The sequence below is a fragment of the Bactrocera latifrons genome, unplaced genomic scaffold (assembly GCF_001853355.1).
Source record: "Bactrocera latifrons isolate USDA-ARS-PBARC rearing strain unplaced genomic scaffold, ASM185335v1 scaffold_44, whole genome shotgun sequence".
Lineage (NCBI taxonomy): Eukaryota > Metazoa > Arthropoda > Insecta > Diptera > Tephritidae > Bactrocera > Bactrocera latifrons.
Window position 1 is genome coordinate 1228737 of NW_017537090.1, and position 23367 is coordinate 1252103.

The window sequence follows — 23367 nt, forward strand, 5'->3', positions numbered from 1 at the left end:
TTTATTATTTATTAAGTTTTTATTAAGTTCAATGAGTTAATCCACGTCGAAAGTGGCAAAAAATAATCGCTTGAAAATGTGCGCGATTTTATACCATTTTTTGGCTGAGATGAATATTTTAAGTAACTGTAAATAATGCAAATAGCGCTCGCATGTCAAAACGTTCTGTGTATGACATCAAACATGTCAAATTACTAATAATAAAGTTATGAGTTGGCAGATTGCACCAGTAGGACGCCCAAATCCCGAAATAGAAAAGGCAACCTACGTGAGTGCAACCACCGATTTTAGTCTCTTCGACAAAGTTTCAAGATGTCTGCGTTTAGTCGTGCAATGGCTTAAAAAAATTAGTATTAATGTTGCTTTACGTATACGTTAGTAACAGAAATGCGCTGCGATGCATAAATTTATCTTATAGCGAATTCTGCCTGGGTAAAGTTAACTAAGTTAAGTAACTTTTTTGATTTAAAGAAAATCTTCACGAAATTTGGCACAGATTATTGTACATGGTGGTGTTACAATATCCGAAGAAATCGTTCAGATCGGATCACTATAACATATAGCTGCCATACAAATCGACCAATCGAAATCAAGTGCTTCTATGAAAAACTTTTTTATTTTATGAGATATATTCACGAAATTTAGCATGGATTATGTTCCATGGCAGTTTTACAATTTGCGAGGAAATTGTTCAGATCGGACCACTATAATATACGGTTGGCATACAAACTGAATGATCAAAATCAAGTCCTTGTAGGAAAACCTTTTTTTTTATGGAATATTTTCACGAAATTTGGCAAGTATTATTTTTTTGAGCAATGTTGCAATATCTGGAGAAACTTTTCGGATCGGACCACTATATAAGTATACTGAACCATTAAGTCATTTTCTAGTATAGAAAACTTTTTTTTATATGCGAAGAATATTTTAGCTTAGGAACAACCAAAAAAATATTCTATAATTGAAAAATATTTTTCATTATTTTGATATTATTATTTTTTATTTATTAAATTCTTTTTGTCATTTCTAAATAAATTTGTAATTTTCATAATTTTACTTAAAATTATTTGAATATTTACGAAGGCCCTGAAGTTTTTGCTTTCGTAATTCTTTCTCTTGGTATTTAAATCTTCGTTTGTTTATTTATTTATTAACGCAGGTGAACATTCCAAACTTATATATAACCCCTCCATTAAGTCCACTTATTCAGCAATTATTCTTGCGCAATAACGCAACTGATTATAAAATAAATACACTTGGCGATGGTATCAATTGAAATGCGCTGTCAATTGAGCCAAGCAACAATTCAACAAATGGCGAGTGGCACCAAAGCAGAAAGCGCAAGTATTTATTTCACATTCACATTAAAAACAAAACCAAAAATAGTAATAAAAGTAAAAAGCTAGCGATCTCATGGCTCAATAGTCAAGATCGCCAAAATTGGTGGCTGCTCACCATGTTGAACCAAGCAACCTCTCGTATATATTTTTACATATGTATGTATGTTTGTTTTTTCCTACATATCACTCCACACCGTTAAGCTGAAACGATCGATCCAGCGATCGACTATTGAGACGCCAAATCAATGCGCGCTTTGCGGTGGTCCAAGTGAAGTCAAAGCCAAGCTAGCTAGCAAGCTTACATACTCATACATACAGCGCCATATGTGCAAAAAAAGAAATATTTATATTGTATATACATAGATATATGTGAATTATATATATTTGCCTCATTTATCTTATTTGCGCTGCCGCAAAAGCAAAAGTCTGAATCAAATGACGACAGTCGACTTGAAGGTCAGCGGCAAGAGATTAATTTGGCCTCACACACCCATACATATGCACTTACATATGCTTGATTTTGGTGCTCCACGCTTAGTGCTTGGCATGGTGCAGCTGCTAGCTTTTCCACTTACCGCTACTTGCTTGACTTTTAACCGTTTCGCTATTGAAAATCTCATTAGTTTTTATTCGCGCTTGAGAATGCAATGAGTAATTAAATGATTGCCTTACAAACTCACATGAAAAAAATCCACCTCATAATTGGGTGAATTGTGGTAATAAGTAATTGTTGTTTTGGTTTTTGTTTTTGTTGTAAAGTGAATCGGCGTTATTTGCGGTACTGCCGTGCGGTATAGGAAGAGCTTTGATATTTATTTCATTACCTCGCATATCTTTAGAAATCAAATAATCGACATCGGTAACCCTCAACCTTATAAAAAATATTATATTTTTAATTATGCTTTCAATTACTCGAGCCAAGATTTCCAGCTAGTTGCCGATTTTCAGTCAAACTCAACTCTGAAAGCTATTATCTGGCGATCTATAAAAGGACGCCATATGTTTTGTGGTCAAACCTAACCTTCAATTAACACTTGCATAAATACATCGGTTATAACCAGGTCCTTCTCCACCCGGTATTTCCAACGAAGTGGAGGTCAACCTCTTCCACCCTTCGGACGATAAGATCTAGGCAGCGTAGCCATTGTCTCTTAATTCGCTGAATTATTTCAATGTCGTCGTACATATCGTACAGCTCATCGTTCCAACGACTGCGGTATTCTTTCGAAAATTCGTAATTCCAACTCATCAGATGTTGTCATCGTCCATGCCTCTGCTCCATATAACCATATAACCATATAACTCGGGGTTCGTTGAGAGAGGACTTTACTTTTCAATTACCTACTCAGTTCGAGGTAGCACCTGTTGGCAAGAGTTATTCTGCGTTGGATTTCGAGGCTGACGTTGTTGTTGGTGTTAATACTGGTTCCAAGATAGGCGAAATTATCTACGACTTTGAAGTCAACAGTAACGTGGGACCCAAATCGCAAGTGCGAAGACTGTTTATTTGATAACAGGAGATATTTGGTCTTGCTCTAGTTCACTACCAGACCCACTGGTTTCGATTCTTTGTCCTAGAAAAAGCAGAACTAACGGTGTGGTTGTTATGGCCAATGATATCGATGCCATCGGTGTACGCCAGTAGTTGTACACGTTTGTTATAGAATTTACCTTCTCTATTCAATCTGTAGCTTGAATTTGAAAAGTAGAGTTTTGAAATATACAGATGTAGTTAAACTGCAATTAACCATGATGGTTTTTATAGCGGCTGAAAACATTCCTCAAATAAGTTTGGGTGTCATACCGAGTTTATTATTTTTCGGGTTACATAAACCGACTAATGCGGAAACGAATAACAATTGTTGGATATAAATTTCGATCTCTTCCAATTGGGTAGGGTTATACATACGCTTAAGAGCCGTAAGGACCTGGCTATGTGAATATACGTTAATAACAATTGGAGGCATATTCTACTCTGATTTACTTGTAACCAGTTTCTGGTAGCGTTTGTTTTCCGAAGTGACAGTGCTAAGCCATTCAGAAGCTATAAGATTTTCCAATCTGTCCGCCAATTGCCGGATTTCACGCCAAAAGAACTGCCGCGGCAACGGCGACCAAGGCTGAATCAAGTCAGTTAATTTTTGATACCCAGTTCTGTCGTGAACCGTATTCCAATGAGAGCGTTCTGCATCATACTGAAGAAGTCAGAAGAGTCAAGGTCTGGTCAGGTGAGGCAAAACTTACCCGCTTAAATTTGATGAGTTTTTGTTAGAGAAGCCCGACTGCAGAAGCTTATAATAAAGCTCGCCCGTCTGATCCCACAAAATGCAGAGCATAACCTTGCCGTCACTGATATTCGACTTTGCCTTTGATTTGTCTGGTTGACCAGGTTTCACATACGATTTTTTGCATTTAGGATTATCGTTATGGATCCGTTTTTCATTACCGCTCATAAACGTTTCTAAAAACGACTTCTTTTGGTATGCTTCAAGCGCCGTTTCTGACATGTAAAATCGTCCTTCAACGTCATTTGGCTTCAATTCATATGACTCTCAAATTCCTTCCTTTAAATTTATCCGGCTGCTTTAAAACTTTTGAAATCGCTGTTTGGGTGTTTCAGCCCTTCTTATGTTTGTCAACAACAATAATGAGATAATGCTTCCAGTTGCTCATCTTCAAATTTTTGCTGGCCGTTTTTCGTTTTCCAAGCAAAAAGAACGACTTTTCAGATGTGAAAACCATTTTGGGCATGCCCGCTCAGCTAGAACAAATTCACCATAATGTTAGGTTAGGTTATGTTAAGCTTTTGATTCTAGCAGAGATCACATTTGGACAGCTTTGAACGTCGGTCCTTTGTAGAATTTATAATTAATTTATAATAGATCATAAGACCTTTACAAATCGAAAAAGCGATTTGAGCTTATCACAAATTTCTGGTTCGTCGAAGGTAAGACTGCCGAGTTGTTTCAACCTTAGTCTTGCATAGGTTGGAAAATGATGAATGTGCCAGCGTGTTTCAACCTCAATCTTATCCATTCAACTTTTACAACTAGCGTCTGACAAGATTTTAAGCCTTTCGATTGCGACATGTTGAATCTCGCTTCCAGCAAGTTGTTCAGTAGATCTTCTGTGTTCTAATTTTGACCATTATCGCATTACAGTGGTTCGTCGTCTATGGCCTTATAAGCGCACGAGACGCCTTGGGCTAAGAACTAGAGCGCAAAACGCCAATGGAGATTCAAGTAGGTCATATTCCCAGTATTTTTAATCTAACCCTTTTTTCTTCTCTGAATGGCAGGTTAATAGAGAAGTTGGTAGCGTCCGTTTGATTCGTCGAGCATTGAAGAGCGAGGCAATTGAAAATGAGAGAATTGCAGAAAAGTATGTATAAAGATGTAATCCATCTCTTCCCTTACACTACTTCGAAATCACATGAGTGCAAACTATCTTGTGCATATCGTACTTAATGGCATTATGCGGTTAATAATTTGTAAAGCGATCAAGTTGTGGTTCAAAGTATTAAAAAAAAAAACAACAACCGCAAACTATCAATCTGCAACCTGTTTTACCTACAAAAGCGACCCAATTTGAAATTGAGCGCGAAAATTAGAATTTACCCGCTTGCTCTCCTCCAGATAAGCCCTAGTTGATACTAGCAAACTGTATTCTGCGGTGATGTAAACACGGAAAGTCATAAACAAATAAATTGCAAATTAAAACAAACACCAATAACTGCTGACCGTATAAGTGACACCACAAATTCGTGGTTGCGACCACAACAGCAAGTTGACGATGATGCTTTTTGTTGCACTTCTGTTTTGTTTTGTGATGTCTAGGCACTTATGAGTGTTTGCATGTGGGCATGAGGTGTGTGAGTTGTGAAGTGAAACCCCAGCATAATCATATTACAGCACCTCGACGACTAAAACGGCGCATGTGTGGCGCTGTGAAGGGAAATGTGGAAAACTACAATAGTTGGTGGCGCTGATGGCTAGGCCACACAAACAAATTTATGTTACATGATTGGTGTCGCATGTGCGAAGTGTGTCCGACACGCAACATACACCTACCAGGGTGCATTTATGTAATGGACTAGCATAGAATGCGAGTTCAATGGGGACGCACGGCACCCCTTTACTAAGTTTCCAATTGTCAGTAGGCGCTAAAGTAAAATAAGCTAACTAATTTTCCTAAGTGAACCATTATTGGGCTTGTGCGCCTAGTCACTACTGCCTTATTTACCTAGTTTTTAATTAACTGTGTCGGCTCAGCACGCCTCTTTGAAGAGAAATGGTGAGGATTGCGTGGAAAACTAAAAGAAAGCCTACTCAAACTTGTTGCGCGGTAATAATTTACTTAAGCTAAGGGTTTTTGCAATATCTAAAATCCAAAAAAATTTAGTTGATGTGAAAAACGGCATATTAGGGATATGAGGTTTACACCTAAGTCTAGACTCAACTCATCGCTGAACCACACAATTTTTAAGATACGTTTTCCATTTAGTTTCAATAAAATATTACGCATTTAGACCAGCCTGAACGACTTAAATACAGGTGGAAAGACGGAAATCATATTATGGTGTATTTTTTGGACAGAGAAATGTTTTCATTAATTTTTACATTGCTCAGGTATACTTGAGAACATATTTTGAAATAATTTTATATATAATAATCTCAATGACTGTTATATTCCGTATAGAACTTGTTAGAATAACGAAAATCGTTATAAGTAGTATATGGGAGTTATTGTTTTAACCAAGACTACACAAACTAGTGAAATGCTCCCAGGGTTTCATCAAGGTTCCTCACATACAATCACGAATCATATGGACATTCGAAAATCCTGATAATAGTTATGTGGGAGCACTGTTATGAGTAAAACATGCTCTCTTAATTTTATTCAGATAACTTACATATTGGCCGATGTATGCGGTATAAAGTCACCCGGTTGTGCGAAAATCTCTATATTTGGTATATAGAAGCTCAGGTATGTATGTAAGTATTGACTCGATTAAACCCATTTTTAATACACAGAGTTACAATTGCCAGGAAAGAATTCTATCAAAATCTTAATTACATATCTCAAACATGGGGCCCACATTTTTGGTATCCAGGGGCTTGAACAGTTCAAGTTCGCCATCTGTCGACCAAAGACACTATATTTATAATATTTTAATTTATATTTTGTTATATTATTTGTTTCATGATTTGTTTATCGGAATGTGAAAATCAAATGGAATTTCAAATTATGTTTTATGAGAAGTTGGCGCTGTTGTAGTTAGTTTTCTCCATTTTCACACTGTGACATAGGAATATTAAAATAATGGCATCTAATGTTTGGTTAAAACCGGTCGAGCAGGTCCCGAGATATGTAATTTCACCTAAAAGCCGGCGTTTCCATTTTCTTATTTCCCTAGTTTATTGTTTTAAGATTTCCAAGTCTAATTTTGTTTTTAATCGAAAAATTCTCACGTCAAAATATCAAATTTTTAAAGTTGGTGGGCTTATTGATACTTTCTGAGGTATTGAAAATATATCTAAATTTTCTCAGCAGATGCCACAAAGACTTTGAATTTCATTTACTTTGTAACATTTTGATCGACCTTTAGTAGAAATATTTTCTTAAACATATATTTGTTAAATGGCAAAAGCAGATAGTATTGAACCAGACCTCTCCTTAAAAATAAAGCATAAATTACCAATTTATATTGTTCGAAAAAATACGAATAGCGCAAGCGACGCATATCACTGAAATAGTATTCCTTGTTGAGTGTTTGGCCGGTCGGAAGGAATTCGGAGCGAACCACACCTCGATAATCGAAGAAAACTATGAACACAACTTCGATTTCTGACCTGCTTTGGCGTGGTTTTTTCGACATCGGCGCACTTTTGCCACGATATCGGCCGATTGATTGTCTGTTTCCGGGTTGTAAGCATAGATCCAAGACTCATCGCCAGTAATAACACGTTTCTTGACATTCTGGTAGTCGGAAGGCATTGTTTCACAGACTTCAACGTAACGCTGTTTTGCCGAAAGAGTTAGTGATTTTTGAACCGATCATGATTTCACTTCTTATTATAGATCCAAATAATCTTTCAAAATGGTTTCGATCCCACCGATATTCCAACGATGCGAGTAAGATCACTGACTGTTATTCGTCGGTTCTTAAGCACCAATTCCTTTATTTTATTCATCATCATTTGATGTTTATGGCCGTCCTGGCCCTCCACTACTAACTTCGATTGCAGCATTACCGATAATACTCTTCGGAGGTGCATTTCTTTTAGCAAACATATGTATAAAATAAAGCTGAAATGATACCTAACCAATGGTTTGCCTCGAACGGGCCACGTTGTTTTGATCTTTCATGAGAGTATATCTTGTTTTAGAGCGGTCAGTTTGTATGGAGATAGTAGCGTTGCCTTGGACAATAATTTACGACAAATTTTGTAAAAAAAATCTTATCAAATAAAGGAGTTTTCCATATAAGGATTTGATATTGATCCATCAGTGGTCCGGTATCAGGTTTCGGTTGCTTTTTGTAGAGAAAAGGACTGTGCGATAGCTTAGTTAGATATCTAAAAAATTTAAATGTCAGTTCGCGAATATTAATCGTTTCGAGTTTGTGCCTTGAGCCATCAGAGCTGAGATTAAACAAGAAATACGAGTTAATCATGAGAAAAATTGGAAAAAGTTCACATAATCAAAAGGTTTGTATGTTTGCGTGTGAAAAGCAGCAAGCAATCAAGTTTTGCGGCGTAGATGAAATTAAAAAAGAAAATAAAATCAGTGAAACAAAGAAAGAATATAAGTGAACAAATGTCGCAAGTCAAGGTATCAAAGAGAAGTCAACAACACTAAGTAATTCGGAAATGTAGCAGTCGCTGAACTAAGCGCCCTGTGGCAACACGGTGCAGTGAGCGTTATGCGAGAGTTAGAAAAGCTGGCATCAAACGATCACCAGCGACTGCCATACAACGGCCATTAGACTACCTGAGATCTTGCTAATGGTGAAGACATTAAGATATGAAAATATAAATAAATAGAAATGTACCAAACAAGCGGAAAGTATAATAAAGCGGTGGAGTTAGTCGCTGGCGTCTAACTTTGTTTCTACGATGACTAAAAGTTGAATATGGTGGTTTGGAATTGTAATAGATGCCGAAGGTGTGAAGCAGCATGGAACGCTAGAATACGTGGGAAATTCAATAATAATTTCGACTGAAATCAAATTTATAAATTTATTTAAAATGAATGATTAATAGCGGATATAAGCATCCGCTTTTCAACAAAGACTTCCACCAAATTCGATTTTAAACATGCGCCTAAGGTTGCCATATTTAGGATTTACAGTAAAGTTGCTCTAACAATGTCTGAAATCGCGGCTTACTTGAAAATATTAAAATTTCCTCAAACTTTTGAAATTCCACCACACACTCGGTATAATAAAAGTCCTCTAATCACGACACTAGTACTTTGTAGACAAAACGCAACTCTAAATTACACCCTTTATGCCACCGACACTTACAAACGAGCGCGCACGCCATGTAATGGAGCTTGAAATGGTTCGTTTAACCAAAATTGAAATTAATAATAATAATAAGAGAGCGCGAAACCTTCACCGAAATTCAGTCTTTTGGCAGTCGCGTCGGCGGCGGCAGCGGACGAAAATAGCGTTGTTGGCTGTGCATACACTTGGCCCAATTAAGTCCGCAAATATTATGTTAACCTGATACACAGAGACACAAACGTTTTTTAAACATATTGTCCGCCATAAATTTCCGCACCTTGAAACGCGCTGCACGCTCACATTTCGGCTGACTATATAATGCACACCATCCATTCAGGGCGACACATTTTGGGGTATTTAATTTGCGTACTTGTGCAGATGGAAAAATATTATATACATATTTACATATGTATATGTCTGGATTTATGAACCTAAAACTTTGTGCAAAACATATAAAATACATGTCTGATTCACAGATACGGTTTAAGTGGTAAAGATATACTGTGCCCAAAAAAAAAAAAAGGTAACATTGTATTTATTTTGAAAATTCTTTATTTATTATTCAAAACCAATATCATCCCCTTCAAAGGAATCCCCTCACGACTTATGCCAACGGATTTTCCAATCTTCGAAACACTAGTTGTAGTCACTTTCCGGGATGGCCTTAATTTCCGTCTTCTCTGCGGCTTGAATATCGTAGAAAAATGGTGTCCCTGGAGCGGTCTTTTGAGCTTGGTGAACAGCCAGAAGTCGCRCGGCGCMAGATCAGGTGAATACGGTGGTTGCGGAACGATATGGGTTGAGTTTTTGGCGAAATGATCACGAATTACGAGGACAGTAAGGGATGGTGCATTATCGTGGTGTAAAAACCAAGAATTGTCTTTTCCTTGTTAACTGTTTGACCCGCTGGAAGGAATTCATAATGCACAACACCACCATAATCGAAGAAAACAGTCAACATGTCCTTGATTTTTGAGCGACTTTGGCGCGATTTTTTTGGTCTCGGCTCTCTTTTGGCACTCTATTCGCTCGATTAATCGGTTGTTTCGGGGTCGTCAGCATAGATCCAAGTCTCACCGCCAGTTATAATGCGTTTCATGACACCCTGGTAGTCGGAAAACATCGTTTCACACACTTCAACGCGACGTCTTTTTTCCAAAAAATTCAATGTTTTCGGTACTAGTCGAGATTTGACGCGCTTGAGGTCCAAAACTTCGTTCAAAATGGTATTGGCTGAGCCTTTCGATATGCCAACTTCATCAGCAAGGTCTCTAATTGTTAATCGACGGTTTTTCAACACCAAATCTTTGATTTGTTGATGGTCGCCCTGGACGCTCTTTGTCTTCGACACGTTCAAGGCCGGCTTGGAACTATCTATACCACTTGTAAACATTTTTTTTAGACATAGCCTTATCACCAAAGGCTTTCTGCACCATCCTCAAAATCTTTTAAATTCTTTGCTCAACAAATTTCGACATCGTGAAAAACGAAAAACTCACTTTTAGCAGCTCGCAAACAGTAATGAATATTTTGACATGAAATTTGATATAAATATGACTGACAGTACTACCAACATAAGAAAAAATAATTCTCCAAATCCTTCCACACGCAGTTTAAATTCAAATGTCACCTTATTTTTTTAAATAAGTAATAATTGCTTGTCGCCAGCAAGTGTTTTTCGTTGGTACAAATTATTCAAACAGGAACGAGAACGCGTTGACTACGATGTACCATGTACAGGACAGCCATTAATATCAACTGATAACTAACACGTTAATAAAATAAAGGAATTGGTGCTTAAGAACCGACGATTAGCAGTCAGAGATCGTAGTGATGTCGTTGTGGAATAAAGGAAGGATCAGTGAAAACCATTTAAAAAACTAACTAATTTCAGTGTAGGAAATGTTAAAGCGCAATTGGTTCCAATATCACTAAATTTTTTTCGAAAAAAAAAAAGCGTCGCTTTAATTTGAAGTGTGTGAAGCAATGCTTTCCGACTACCAAGGTGCCAAAAACATATAATATTATTGCTGGCGATGAGTTTTGAATCTGAACTTAGGACCCGGAAACAGACGATTAGTGGACCGAATGACAAAGCTGAGGCGCAGCCGTAAAAACCACGTCAAAGGGGGTCAAAAGTCAAGGTTATGTTGATAGATTTCTTCGATTATAGAGGTGTGCTGCACTCCGAATTCCTTGAGACCGGCCAAACCGTCAACAAGAAATACTATTTCAGAGATATGCGCCGCTTGCGCGAAGCTATTCGTAAAATAAGGTCAGAATAATGGGTTGACAGCTCGGGGTTTTTTCACCTCGATAATATACTGTCACATACTTTTCCAAATTTTCAACAAATACCTTGCCGCAACCACCGTATTCGTCTATTTTAGCATCTTGTGATCTCTGGTTTCTGCGGGGACACCGTTTTCAGTCGATCGAAGACATTAAACGTATGGTAAATCGCTATGCGCATTGAGGCTATTATGGAAATTTATTTTAACCACTACTGTTTCGAGGCTTATAGAACGTTGGGACAGTTGGGGAGTGTATTGGACCAAAGGTGATTACTCTGTGGGGGACGACATATGTAGATTTGGAGAATAAATTAAGGTGTTTCAAATTATGAGCATAGTCTCACAATTTTTTGCTCACAGATTATAAAACCTCGTGACTGAAAAAGGCAGCAAAAATATTTCGCAAACCCCTTACAGCTAATTGAAAGTTGATTTATAGTAGTAACTCATCAGATTTGGCTAAAAATTTGTATTCAAGTGAAATTTATGTAAATATTTTTTGGATTATTTTCTAGTTAATTTAAAATTTGAAATACTCATTAGGAGTTTTAATTTTCAATTTGGTAGATGTTTTATTTTAATTTTTGTTCCTAATAGTATATAATTTTATTTAATTCCGCCGAGCGAAATCTCAGCTTGTATTTTTGAACATTTCTTACATATTTTGTTGTAATTTTTTTTTTTTTTTTTTGAACTTGTTCACAACTTTTCTGAAGCAATTCACATTGAAAACATAATCTGCTCAATTAAAGTGTGATTTGCTCGCTGGCCGAATGTGCAGCTAACAAGCCGCCGAAGCAGCCAGCTAAATAAACACGATCCATCAGCGCGAAGCATGCATTCGTTAATTCGTTCAGTTGCGCGGCTGCGCAGATTTACAATGCCTTCAACCGAATCATCCATCATTAAATAGTTGAATGATTGAATAGGTGGATAGCTGGACGAATAGATGGATGAGTGGTTTGTTGACTGCTTCACTGAAAGTATGTGTGTTGTTGTTATTGCTACTTTCTTGCAAGCACACGCTATGTCGGTGTACAGTGGGTACCGGCGCTGATGCTCATCAAGCGCACAACTGGCGCCGCGCATGCGCTTGCACTTGCAACGTGAGTGAGGACTGCTTCGCGCTATATGTGCTACATATGTATGTATATGTACATAGATGTATGTATATATTTATATAAATTCACATACTATTTTGCATATTCATATAAGAAAATTCAATAGGCATAATTTGCATGTATTAGCGCTGATAACATAGCGCTTGCACATAATTAAGTCATAAATATATGTATATGTGGTTGAATTTTCTTGAAAGAAATATATTTTTATTTAAATAAATTTAATTATATTCATTTGTATTCTCATATATTTTCCTTTGCCGAAGCATTTAATTAATAATTTTCTCTTTTTCTTCACTTGCAGACGCTTGGCGAAGAGCTACCAGCCGAAAAAGCGGGAGGAGGAAGACAACGAGTAAGTATGCCGTTTATGCATTTAACATGTATTACTAACACATTTCTATATCTATAAATAAATAATTATTTTAATTTAATTAATTTGTTTGCAACGTTTGAGTTGGTTGTTCTGCGGCTCCAATTTTGTTGCATGAAAATGCAATTAACAGCACAAGCAACAACTACCGTTGCGTGCAACCCTCAACCAGCGTTTATTCGTCTCTATTTTAATTTTTTATTTATTTTTAAAGTAACAGCTTTTAAATTGTTTGGACTCGCGCTATTAGACGCAACAATGTCATGCACCAGTTGCATTGGCTAACCGCTTACTAACCAGATTCCATCCATGCATTTTACTTGCGATTTGTTACTTTGCTGATAATAATGTGAATTCATATTTATTGTAAGGTTGTTTGTCAATATTGCACTTACTTTATACTAAATTGTTTTGCGAGAAAAATACGAACATGGAGACCTTGTAAAGTATCTACGGTCACATAGTCTGAAAATGGTTTATTCAACATTTTTAATCACCCCTACACATCTTCGCTGCTTGCTGTCCACCAGTTTTTGACATCGTGTTTTTAGGGTTGTATACCAAGCCTCCTCAATTCCAGCCCAAAATCAAAATTTTAGAATTTTTTGCTTGCTGTTTTGGTCTTGACATCATCCCATAAATTTTATATTGGATACAGTTCCGGACCAGTTTAATTGTCTAATTTTTCCACTTCGAGCTCATGTTTTACTGGTTTTGTGGTGTGCTTCGGATCATTGTCTTGCATAAATGTTCAGTTTATTGACATGTACTCAAAAGCAAGTAGCTCTCTTTTATTTTTCAGTTTATCCAAATACTGACCTACCGGTCCATTTTACCATTTATTCGAACAATTGGTCCGACGCCGTGACATGAAAACGCGCCCATGATACTTCCACCGCCGTGCTTAATAGTTTTTTTTTGGTATACCTAGAGTTAAGGTCTTGGGGACGACTTACAAATGTTTTTCCGTCTTGACCCATGGTTTATCATGGTTTCGTCGCTCCAAAGCACGTTCCTCCAAATTTTTGCTGGTTTGTCTTTGTAAGCCCCTCGAATTTGGAAGTGGCATTTTAACAGGAGTGGTTCCTTTCTGCTAATTCGTCTAAAAAGTTGAGCTTCGATGATATATTCATCAATAACTTCGATCTTAATTTCTCTGGCTAATTTAAAAGGATCGTCTTTGTTCTTCCGTACTATGGTTTTGTCAACAGTAATATCGGTTTACGTGGTTTTGGTTTTTTGATATCTTTAGTTGTTTTGAGTACATTATTTACTATTTTTCGAGAGCAGTACATTATTTCAGAAACTTCAGCAGAAGCTTGACCTTTTTGCACATAAGCACCCTGTTTTGCGGCGTGTAATGTTCTCCCCTTGCCATTTTAATGGCATATTTTTGTTTGAGATATCAATATGAAAATCTCATGAAATTTACTAATTTACTTGTAAACAAAAAATAAAAAAAAGGTTGTCAAAAAAGTCTTGCGGTATTTAATTTTTTTTTTTTTAAACGGTTTGATGACTCATGCCCAGGTCGTGACCGATGCTACGGCTGCTACTATGCCGGTCTCTTTCGACCAATTCAGCAATTTTATCGCAATTTTCGACGACAGGCCTTCCGGAGCGTGGCGCATCTTCGACCACATCTACACCAGAACGAAAACGTTGAAACCATCGTTGTGCGGTGGAAATGGAAACTGTAGCGGGTCCATAAACTGCACAAATTTTATTGGCGGCTTGAGATGCATTTTTGCCTTTATCGTAGTAGTACTGTAAAATATGCCGTATTTTCTCTTTATTTTGCTCCATGTTTGCGACGCTATAACTTACGAACGACTTGAAAGAAAGGACAATCAATCAAACACGTATTAGCGCGTGAAATGAGCTTTCCAAAAAGGTATAGCATGACCCGATGCGACGAATAAAACTAGAACTACGCGCTTCAGCGCCAACTAGCGAAAATACCGCAAGACTTTTTTGAAAATCTAATATAATATAATATATAACCTATATTTTTATGAACCCGTCATGCGTCCACTCATGGGCGAATACTCGTAATTAAGCAAAATTTTTCTTATATTGCAAATTATTGGCTGCCAGCCAATTTGTACGTACGTTCCATGAGTTCAATTATTTTTATCGAATAAAAGGCATTTTATATTCTCAGTCACCTACACTTGTGCGCTTTGTTTCTTATATATACATACATATATTTACTTTTATGTAATATTATTTTTGCTTCTAACTATTTTGCTAATACACCATACATATATGATAAGTTTATCCATTTGGAGGGTCCCCACTTTTTTAAAGAAAAAGCACAGAAACTACAAATTTAATAAGGAATGTTTATTATGATTCGAAAGAAAATTTTTTGGAATTAATTTTTTGCAGATTATCTCTTTCAAATGTTAGCAGCGCCTACGTCTCAGATGGTTAATTCGTTGTGTCCAATTTTCGATGAATCTTGGCGGCTGACGCACGCGATGTTTCGCTCCGAGGCCTGAATCGAAGCGGGACTTAAGACTTTATATCCTCACAGTAAAAAGTCTAACTTTGTGATATCACACGATCCTGCTGGCCAATCGACCAGCCCAAATCGGGAAATTATCTGCTCACCGAAGTGTTCTCCCAATAAATCCATTGATTGATGCGATGTGTGGGGTTGTCTTGTTGAAACCAATTGTCGCCGAGATCACGAGCTTCAATTTCAGTCATGAAATAGTCGGTTGTCATGGTCCGATAACGGTTGCCATATGGAAAGGTCGAGCGGCTTCATTTCTTTCATAAGCTCTCTTTTGTACGCTTTCAATTTAAGAGCTCGACGTAAAATGCGCCAAGTCGTTCCGTACGTTAAACCGAGTTAGTGCGAATGGCGCGGTCTCGACTCTCCACGCTCTTCGTGTACACTCTCAGTTACGGCTGCTATATTTTCCTCACTATGAAACGAAATCGAACTACAAGTATGCCTACTTCCCATATAACACATAATTCAAATTCCATCTGATTCTTGCCTTTCGAGAGTATAAATCAAGAAGCAGTTAATATAACGAGATAAAACTTTGCACGAATAGTGCCTTTGAAATATATGTAATCTAATGAGCAGAAATTTTCCGAATCGGACCAAAATTGTTGAAGCCACGGAATATGTCGACCCCACATTGTTGACTTTTTACATGAAATATTGGTCAATGTACCGAATTGGAAATTCTTAGAAAATCATTTCGTGATAGTTGTATGTCTATCTGTTGAGTTGGATCGGGGTAATACTTCCCTGAGCCCCCATATTCCTAATATAAATATTTTTGAACTTGACGGATGACTGCATATACCGGTCAAAAAGTGAGTTATCTTAATAAATTGAAAGAGCGTGTTTGTTTTTAGAACATTGCATCCTTGTGCTTAGAATGGGGTGAAAATTTGCCTTGGACTCAATATAACATGTCTTATGTGGCTGAATGTATTACTAAAATGTGCGGTTATTCCCGCACGTAGCCCTTTCTTGCTTGTTATTCACACTTTTGGCCATATTTAAATATCTGAAGTGTATACTTTGCTAAATTTAATTTTAATGTTTATGCATTACCTAATTTTTTTTTTAACTTAAATTTTTTTAATAAACATTTTTTTTATATATTTTTTTAATTCTTTAATTTAAAATGTTTTCTTTGAAATAACTGTAAACGATTTTGTGATGTTTATTTCCTCTCAACCCTTGTTTGTCTGCAAAAATTAAAATACAATTTTGAAAGAATTATTTTATTTTCCGCAACATTTTAGTTCACTGACCATTTACTTCAAAATCGGATGCTTGTTGTTTTTGTAAACATCACTGGCCTTTATCTGCGCCGAATTGGCTGTGAAAAAAAAAATACGCGCTTTTCATCTAAATATTTTCCATATTTCATGCGCTGCTCTTTTGCTCTCTTTATCATACATACTATGTAAATACATATTTATATGTATGTATATGTACATAGGTAGCACATTTGTTTATTCGCACGCTTGTTTGTGCGTGTGGCTCGCCTTTGACGCAATTAGCCGCCCAGCCGCCTGAGCGTGTGGGCGTTCGCTACTTGAAGCATTCCACTTTTGTGCGGTTGTAAAATTTCATTAAAATTGTGAGAAAACACGCCAACACACATACACAGTAAATATTTATATGCGCACCTGCATTTTATGCGCATAAGCGTCTTTTTCGTAATTTTAGCCAAACTACGCTCGTCAAAGTTGCGAAACTTGACAGCAATTAATCCATTTTTTCGCTTGTAAAACATCAAATTGAAGGTGTAATTAATTAGTTTTGTCGGTGCTCTTGTTGTTGTTGTTGGCATTTAAATGCTGCTGCTTAAACGCTTTGGTATGCAAAACGCTTTAAAAATTCCTACTCACTCACTTGTTCCGTTTCGCTGCTTCAATTGCATATATGTATGTTTGTGTATTGCTCTCGCTATGTGTGCGTCTGTGTGTGTGGCTGCCTACATATACAGCTATGTGTTCGTCAATATGCACTTGCCATTGCTGTACACTTGGCGCCACATCCAACGCCATGCCTCACATTCATTGTCTTTTTAAAGGTTACTGACGTCATGTTGCTCATACGCACCGTCGTCTTCCTCCCGTCATTTCCCAATATTACTTGTGTGCGTACGCACGCTTCTTCGTTTTCTTCGTTGCTTTTTTGCTCATTTATGTAATATTTTTCAATACTTTAGTGTTCTTCATGCGCCTCCATTTATGGTTGGCTTGTCACAATTTCGATTGACTTAATGCGCCATTCTCTGCCAGCGGCTTAAGCGTGACAAATTGCACATCATTTGCATGGAATTTGCACGTTGCGGCAACCACGATAATTTGTAGCGTCTTTTTGAGTGATTTGATTACATTTTTTCCTTAAATTGCTGTGGTGTAGAAATGATTTTGAATAGTAATCGGTTATAGTTTAGGAAATGCAGAGTATAATCGTAGAACGAAAGGGCATAAGAACGATGTGCCACAGTTATCTATTTAATTTTATGTGAATTAATAGCAGAAGCAGCGTTATAAACCTTAAATATGTTTATTACAATATATTGTGACCACGTTAATAGACCTCAGAAGACACTAAAAGTTTATTTTTTTTGCCTATCTCTCATATCTTATGAGAATAAAATACTTATTTAAAAGTGTTGTTGGGTAAAAAAAGAAAATAGTATACTCAAATAGTAGGCTCATTAAGGCAAACAATATTAGCTAAGCCTCAAAAAAATAGCAGAAACAAAAATATTTCAAAGTGGAAAACTTCGCTAAGCAAAGACACACACTTATAATATAAAATCACCATTTTTATAGTTTTTTCTCAACTTTTTAAATGGAGTTATTCAATCTTTGTTTTCTTCTAATCCTTCAAAAACAATGGCCTAACGTGAACGTGTTTCTGAGTCTATAATTAATTGACATTTTGAAACAAAATGGCGCCTGTGTGAGTCTACGGTAACACATTTGGTTGTTATTAGAACCAGAAAAGTGTTCTTAAACCACATAAGACTAGCTGGCAAAGTATGATTGTTTATATTTGTCCAATGCTTTCTTTTTTGTTTTTTGCACAGTCGTTGACTTGTGAATTAAGAATTCAAGCGAAGACATGCGTTAGTCTCAGAGTTTCAATTGGAGAATCATGATTTCGAGAAAACCGCATTAGAAATTTTACTTCCTGTATCTTGTATCTAACTGATTCTACGCACTACAGCGGATTATTTAGAGCATTTTTAAAGCTAAAAACTTTTCTAAGCAAAGACACATAGCCTGAGACCCTAAACACTACTCTCAACAAAGCACAAATATATTGGAACTTTATATTTTATCTTCGGAGTCTGAGCAGGAATATTTAGAGCGTCTCTTAGAATCTTATTCTTAGCAGAATAGGTCACCCTGAAGCATAAACAGAGATGATGATGTCCGACGCACTATAGCTGATTGGATAGAATATTTTTTAGAGCCAAAAACTTTGCTCAGCGAAGACACACACCTTGACCCTAAACTATGTTGTAAATTTTAGTTGCACCACAAGTGTTTAAATAGTTTCGAAAATATGGCGAGTGTTCTTCTTTCTTTTATATCAAAAAAAAAAAAAAAAAAACGTGTTTCACTTTCTGTCATAAGATAGATAATTTTAGAATATGAATAAATAATCTCCGACCTTTATAGTTGAACAGTTAATTAACACAGAATAAAGTATCGAAGTCTCCCTAACTTGAACTAATTTTTTATGAATTACGTTGATTCGAGTTAGAGAAGTTCAACTGTATGTAGATATATATTTATTTACAGATTGCTGTTTAAATTGCCAGTGGCAATGCTGTTGTACTGTTACGTTCCACAATAAACACTCTCGCGCTCTTTGTTTTGTCTCTCGCTGTTCACTGGCATGCGCTTTGTTTGAATTGTAAAAATTTAAAAGATTGTCCGCACTCGTGGACTCTTCATGGCGCACTCAACCAGAGAACGTAAAGTTACGTCAGAGAACGTCTATCATGGCTCTGGTTACGTTGGCTGACTCAACACACGCATAAGTAACGAGTAGCGAGTAAATTTTCTCAAACAGCACACGCATAAGTAACGAGTAGCGAGTAAATTTTCTCAAACAGCATACAGTGCTTTTCAAAAGTTTAACATGAGTTATTGCAATAGTAATATTTGAAGGCAGTCGAACTAGTACAGGGTTTTGCAATAAGAGTGATATAATTTCTTTAGAGAACAAAACATACTGATTGTCAAGGAAGTTGAGTTGAGTCTCGAGTACTTTTTCCACTAAATTAAGTAGGCTGCCATGAATAACACGTTAAATATTGACTTCTAAAGCCTGAAAGAGTCTGGTTTATTGCCAAGTATCAATGACTTAAAATAACCCCACAAGAAGGAGTCTAATGGTGGTCCCCATTGTACCCGCTGTTCTTTAGCTTTTCCCCGAAAATCAGTGGTTTCGTTTGCAGCTGTACGTAAGGAGCTTGAAATGCCGTCCACACGTGACGTGACACGGAGTCCCAGCGCCAGTCATATGACAAAAAAAAAAAAAAAACGATTCTGACTCTTACGTAAATGGGCTTCACCCTCTTTTATTTTCATTACATCGAGCGGTTCTTTGTCATATTGGCACTTGAACTTTATGTAAAGAAATGTCTTGGAGACACCGCCCAAAAAGGCATAATATACCAAGAATTCATCTAAACAAAACAAAAAAAAAACAGTTTTACTAGTTTCTGAGAAATCGTGTATATCGACTTTGAAAACGATGCTGCGAAAAAAACATTGAAGTAGCCACTAGTCTAGCTTGACGATTCTCCTATACTTTTATTTCGATTATCTCAAAGCTTTTGGAAAATATTCTAGATTTAAAAACAAAATCAAATAAATTAAAATAATTTTTTCGAAATTTTAAAGCCCACGTAGTAACCCCTTAACACCAAAATATATCTTTTTTATTATATTTTTACAACGATTTTCTTTTTAAATTACGACTATAATTTTAATAAACACATTTTGTTTGAAATTTTTTTTACCCACAGATTTTCATCCTGCCAAGCTTTTCGCAATGTGCTGAAAGAAATCAACGACTTAGCGGGCCAGCGCGAAGTAGTCGCCGAATCACTGGAGCAACGCATCGTGCAAGGCATACAAGTGCTCTCCAAAGCGTTACGAGATGAACGAAAGGTAAGCGTTATGATAAGAAAACTAATATCTCAAATAAAAGTAATAATATTTCAAAAAAAAAAAAAAAAAAACTTCTCCACTTACAGCGATGTCTTAATGAAGGCACATCCCTACAACAGACCCTTACCGCACAGTTGAGCGCACTTGATCGTGCCAAACGCAACTACGAGAAGGCCTTCCGCGAGTCGGAAAGAGCTGTGGAGAATCACAAGAAAGCCGATATGGATCTGAATTTGAGTCGAGCCGAAGTGGAACGCTATAAGAATATAATGACAGCGAAAATACAACAATCGGACGATGCGAAAAACGAATATGCCAATCAACTGCAGAAGACAAACAATTTACAAAGGCAGCACTACGGTGTCGCATTGCCAACAGTATGTCGTTACAACGTTAAAGCGATTTCATGAAAAAAATATAATCTAAAAACTCATTTACGCTACACAGGTTTTCAATCGCCTACAAGAGCTGGATGAGAAGCGCACAGGTGGCATACGTGAATTCATCATTGGCACAGCAGAGGTCGAATCAGCGGTGGCGCCCATCATTGCACGGTGTATGGAGGGCATTGTCAAAGCGGGCGAGTCAATAAACGAAAAGGAAGACTCCTTCAAAGTCATAGAAAGGTTTGCTGTTGCTCTTAAAAATAAAAGTCTATTGAAGAAGTGCTTATTTAAATACTTTTTCATGCTTTCAGATATCAATCGGGCTTCACTCCACCAACCGACATACCCTTCGATGATTTGTCGAAACATAATCCCGATTCACCGCTAGATTCCCGTGTGCTTTCAAATCATTTCACCGTCAAGGGCACCATTAGCAAAGGCGTCAAGAAACGCACAGCGATCTTCAGCTTCTTCGGCAGCAATAAGGTAAGGGTGCGGCAGTTGCTTGCGTTGTATGCACACATTACACATTTTCGGAACACTTTACCAATCTGAATGTTTAGAATGTGTTCAGCGTTTGACTAATTTCAATTAAAATCAATCGGCATAGCAAATCTCTTGCAAAGACATGCCTCGCCAATAGCAATAGTTTATTATTAGGGAGGTTCGAAGGTTTGTGGAAGGTAGTTTTTTTTTTGCTCATATGTAAGTCATTGTAGGTTGAGTATATATAATTTTTTATATTTAGACCAATGTGTGTATTCTGTCTCTTTTTTGTTGGCTTTTGTCCTATAATTGTCTTGTTTTTATTTCGGAATTTTTTTTAAATTTCGTTTAAGTTCATGGCACACCTAGAATGAATTGAGATTCTGAGTCTGCGGACGTTATATCTACATTAAATATTTCATACGTGTTGGAAGCTATCGTAAAAGAGATATTCGAATTTTGAACCAAAACGAGTATCTAGTTTTCTTTAACTTGGTATAACAAATTTTAGTTGAGAGGTTTAATTATACTCTGAACTGGTAACCATAATAAGTTTGGAACGATGTTTGCTTCCAAAAAACCAAGCGAAATCGACAGAGACCGCTTAAAATTTATACATTAATACCGTCTGTCTGGATATAGATTTTGAGATATTAATCTGAAACTTTGCATTCGTCTTTTTCTCACCAAGCAGCTGCTCATTTGTCAGAATGGCCGAAATCGGACCACTATAGCATATAGCTGTCATACAAAATGAACGATCGGAATCTATGACTTGTATGGACAACTTTGTCATTTGAAGAGTTCTCTGCTTATAATTTGGTATATATATGTACTTTATGCAGAAATTCTCTAGATCGGATCGCTATAGCGTATAGCTGCCACACAAACAGAGATCCGAATCTATTACATGTATGGACAACTTTTTCTATTGACGAAATATCTGCTCAAAATTTGGCAAGGGTTATTGTTTAAGACCATACATGCGTTCTACGAAGAAATTCTCTAAATTGGATCGCTATAGCATATAGTTGCCATACAAATTGAACGGTCGGAATCTATTACCTGTATGGAACCCTTTTTTCATTTGAGGAGACTTTTTATCTTGTTTTAATTGTCTTTTAGTTGTGTTCACCGACCGAAACCGTAAGGACGCTGACATTGCTGCTTAATATTGAAAACGTCTTCATCTGTCCTTAAATAGCTTTCACATAGCAGGATATAGAAATAATAATTTCGCCGACTGTATTGCAAAGCTCATAGCTGATAGTTGAGCTATAATATCACTGAATCAGATCAGAACTAACACATAACCTTCTCAAACCATAGCGGTCGGATTTGTTCATTTATTTTTCCAAAACTTAGGTCTTACTATGCTTTCTTCTTTGATGATGACTTTATAAACAATTCCAAAACTGACTTTATTCGACGAAAATGCGAAAAAAACTATCGCCAAGTCATATTACATATTTTCTCTTTTAACTATATTGCTCGCAGTTCATTTATTTCCAGCCGCTTTTGGTAACTCATTTTATGTTTTTCTTGTTTTTTATCCTATTTTAACATTGGTTTTTGTAAAGACGCTTAAACTTCCCTCTCCTTTTTATATTTCCACTTATGATATTGTACTTTTAGTATATAATATTTTATGCATTTGTCTTTCTTCTTTTTTTTTTTGCTTTTTGCTTTCACATATTTTCGGTTTCTCAACGCTTTGGTTGTTATGCTTTCCCATTACCTATGTATCTCATAATGTATTTATGTCTCTATTTCTTCCTTTTTTGTGTTGATTACCTATTGGATTACTGGGTATACTCTCGCGAATTTTCATATGTACACTACAACAACAAATAACGCAACTGAAAACTTGCGTCTAACTTGCAAATTAATTGGACAAATCATAAATGTGTGTTATCGTACGATTTGCGTTGCGAATACGAATGAATGTAAGTACCCGATGTGCGTAGGTACAGGGCGTTCATAATATGTGCGTACGTGTTTCATGTAGTCTTGTACTTGTCACTAAAAAAAGCTGCAATTTGAAAATGTTGAGCGCGATCTGTTGTGGAAATACAGACGTGTTCGAAATAATAAGAACAACCAAAGTGAATATCGAAATCATTGAATAAAATTTTCTCAGTAATATTTTATTGAACCTTTTTTTCTTAAAA

The 23367-nt window shown here is 36.6% G+C and overlaps 1 protein-coding gene across 21 annotated transcripts in view; it reads left to right on the forward strand.

Annotated features, from left to right (window-relative positions):
* LOC108972934 (formin-binding protein 1-like) overlaps nt 1-23367 on the forward strand; it is a 156360-nt gene that overhangs the window by 122903 nt on the left and 10090 nt on the right. For all 21 annotated transcript variants that reach the window (XM_018939843.1, XM_018939842.1, XM_018939850.1 and 18 more), the window contains exons 4-8: nt 12570-12620; nt 20180-20324; nt 20411-20701; nt 20772-20950; nt 21022-21196. In XM_018939843.1, coding sequence (XP_018795388.1) covers nt 12570-12620; nt 20180-20324; nt 20411-20701; nt 20772-20950; nt 21022-21196 — 841 coding nt within the window. The remainder of the gene's footprint in view (nt 1-12569; nt 12621-20179; nt 20325-20410; nt 20702-20771; nt 20951-21021; nt 21197-23367) is intronic.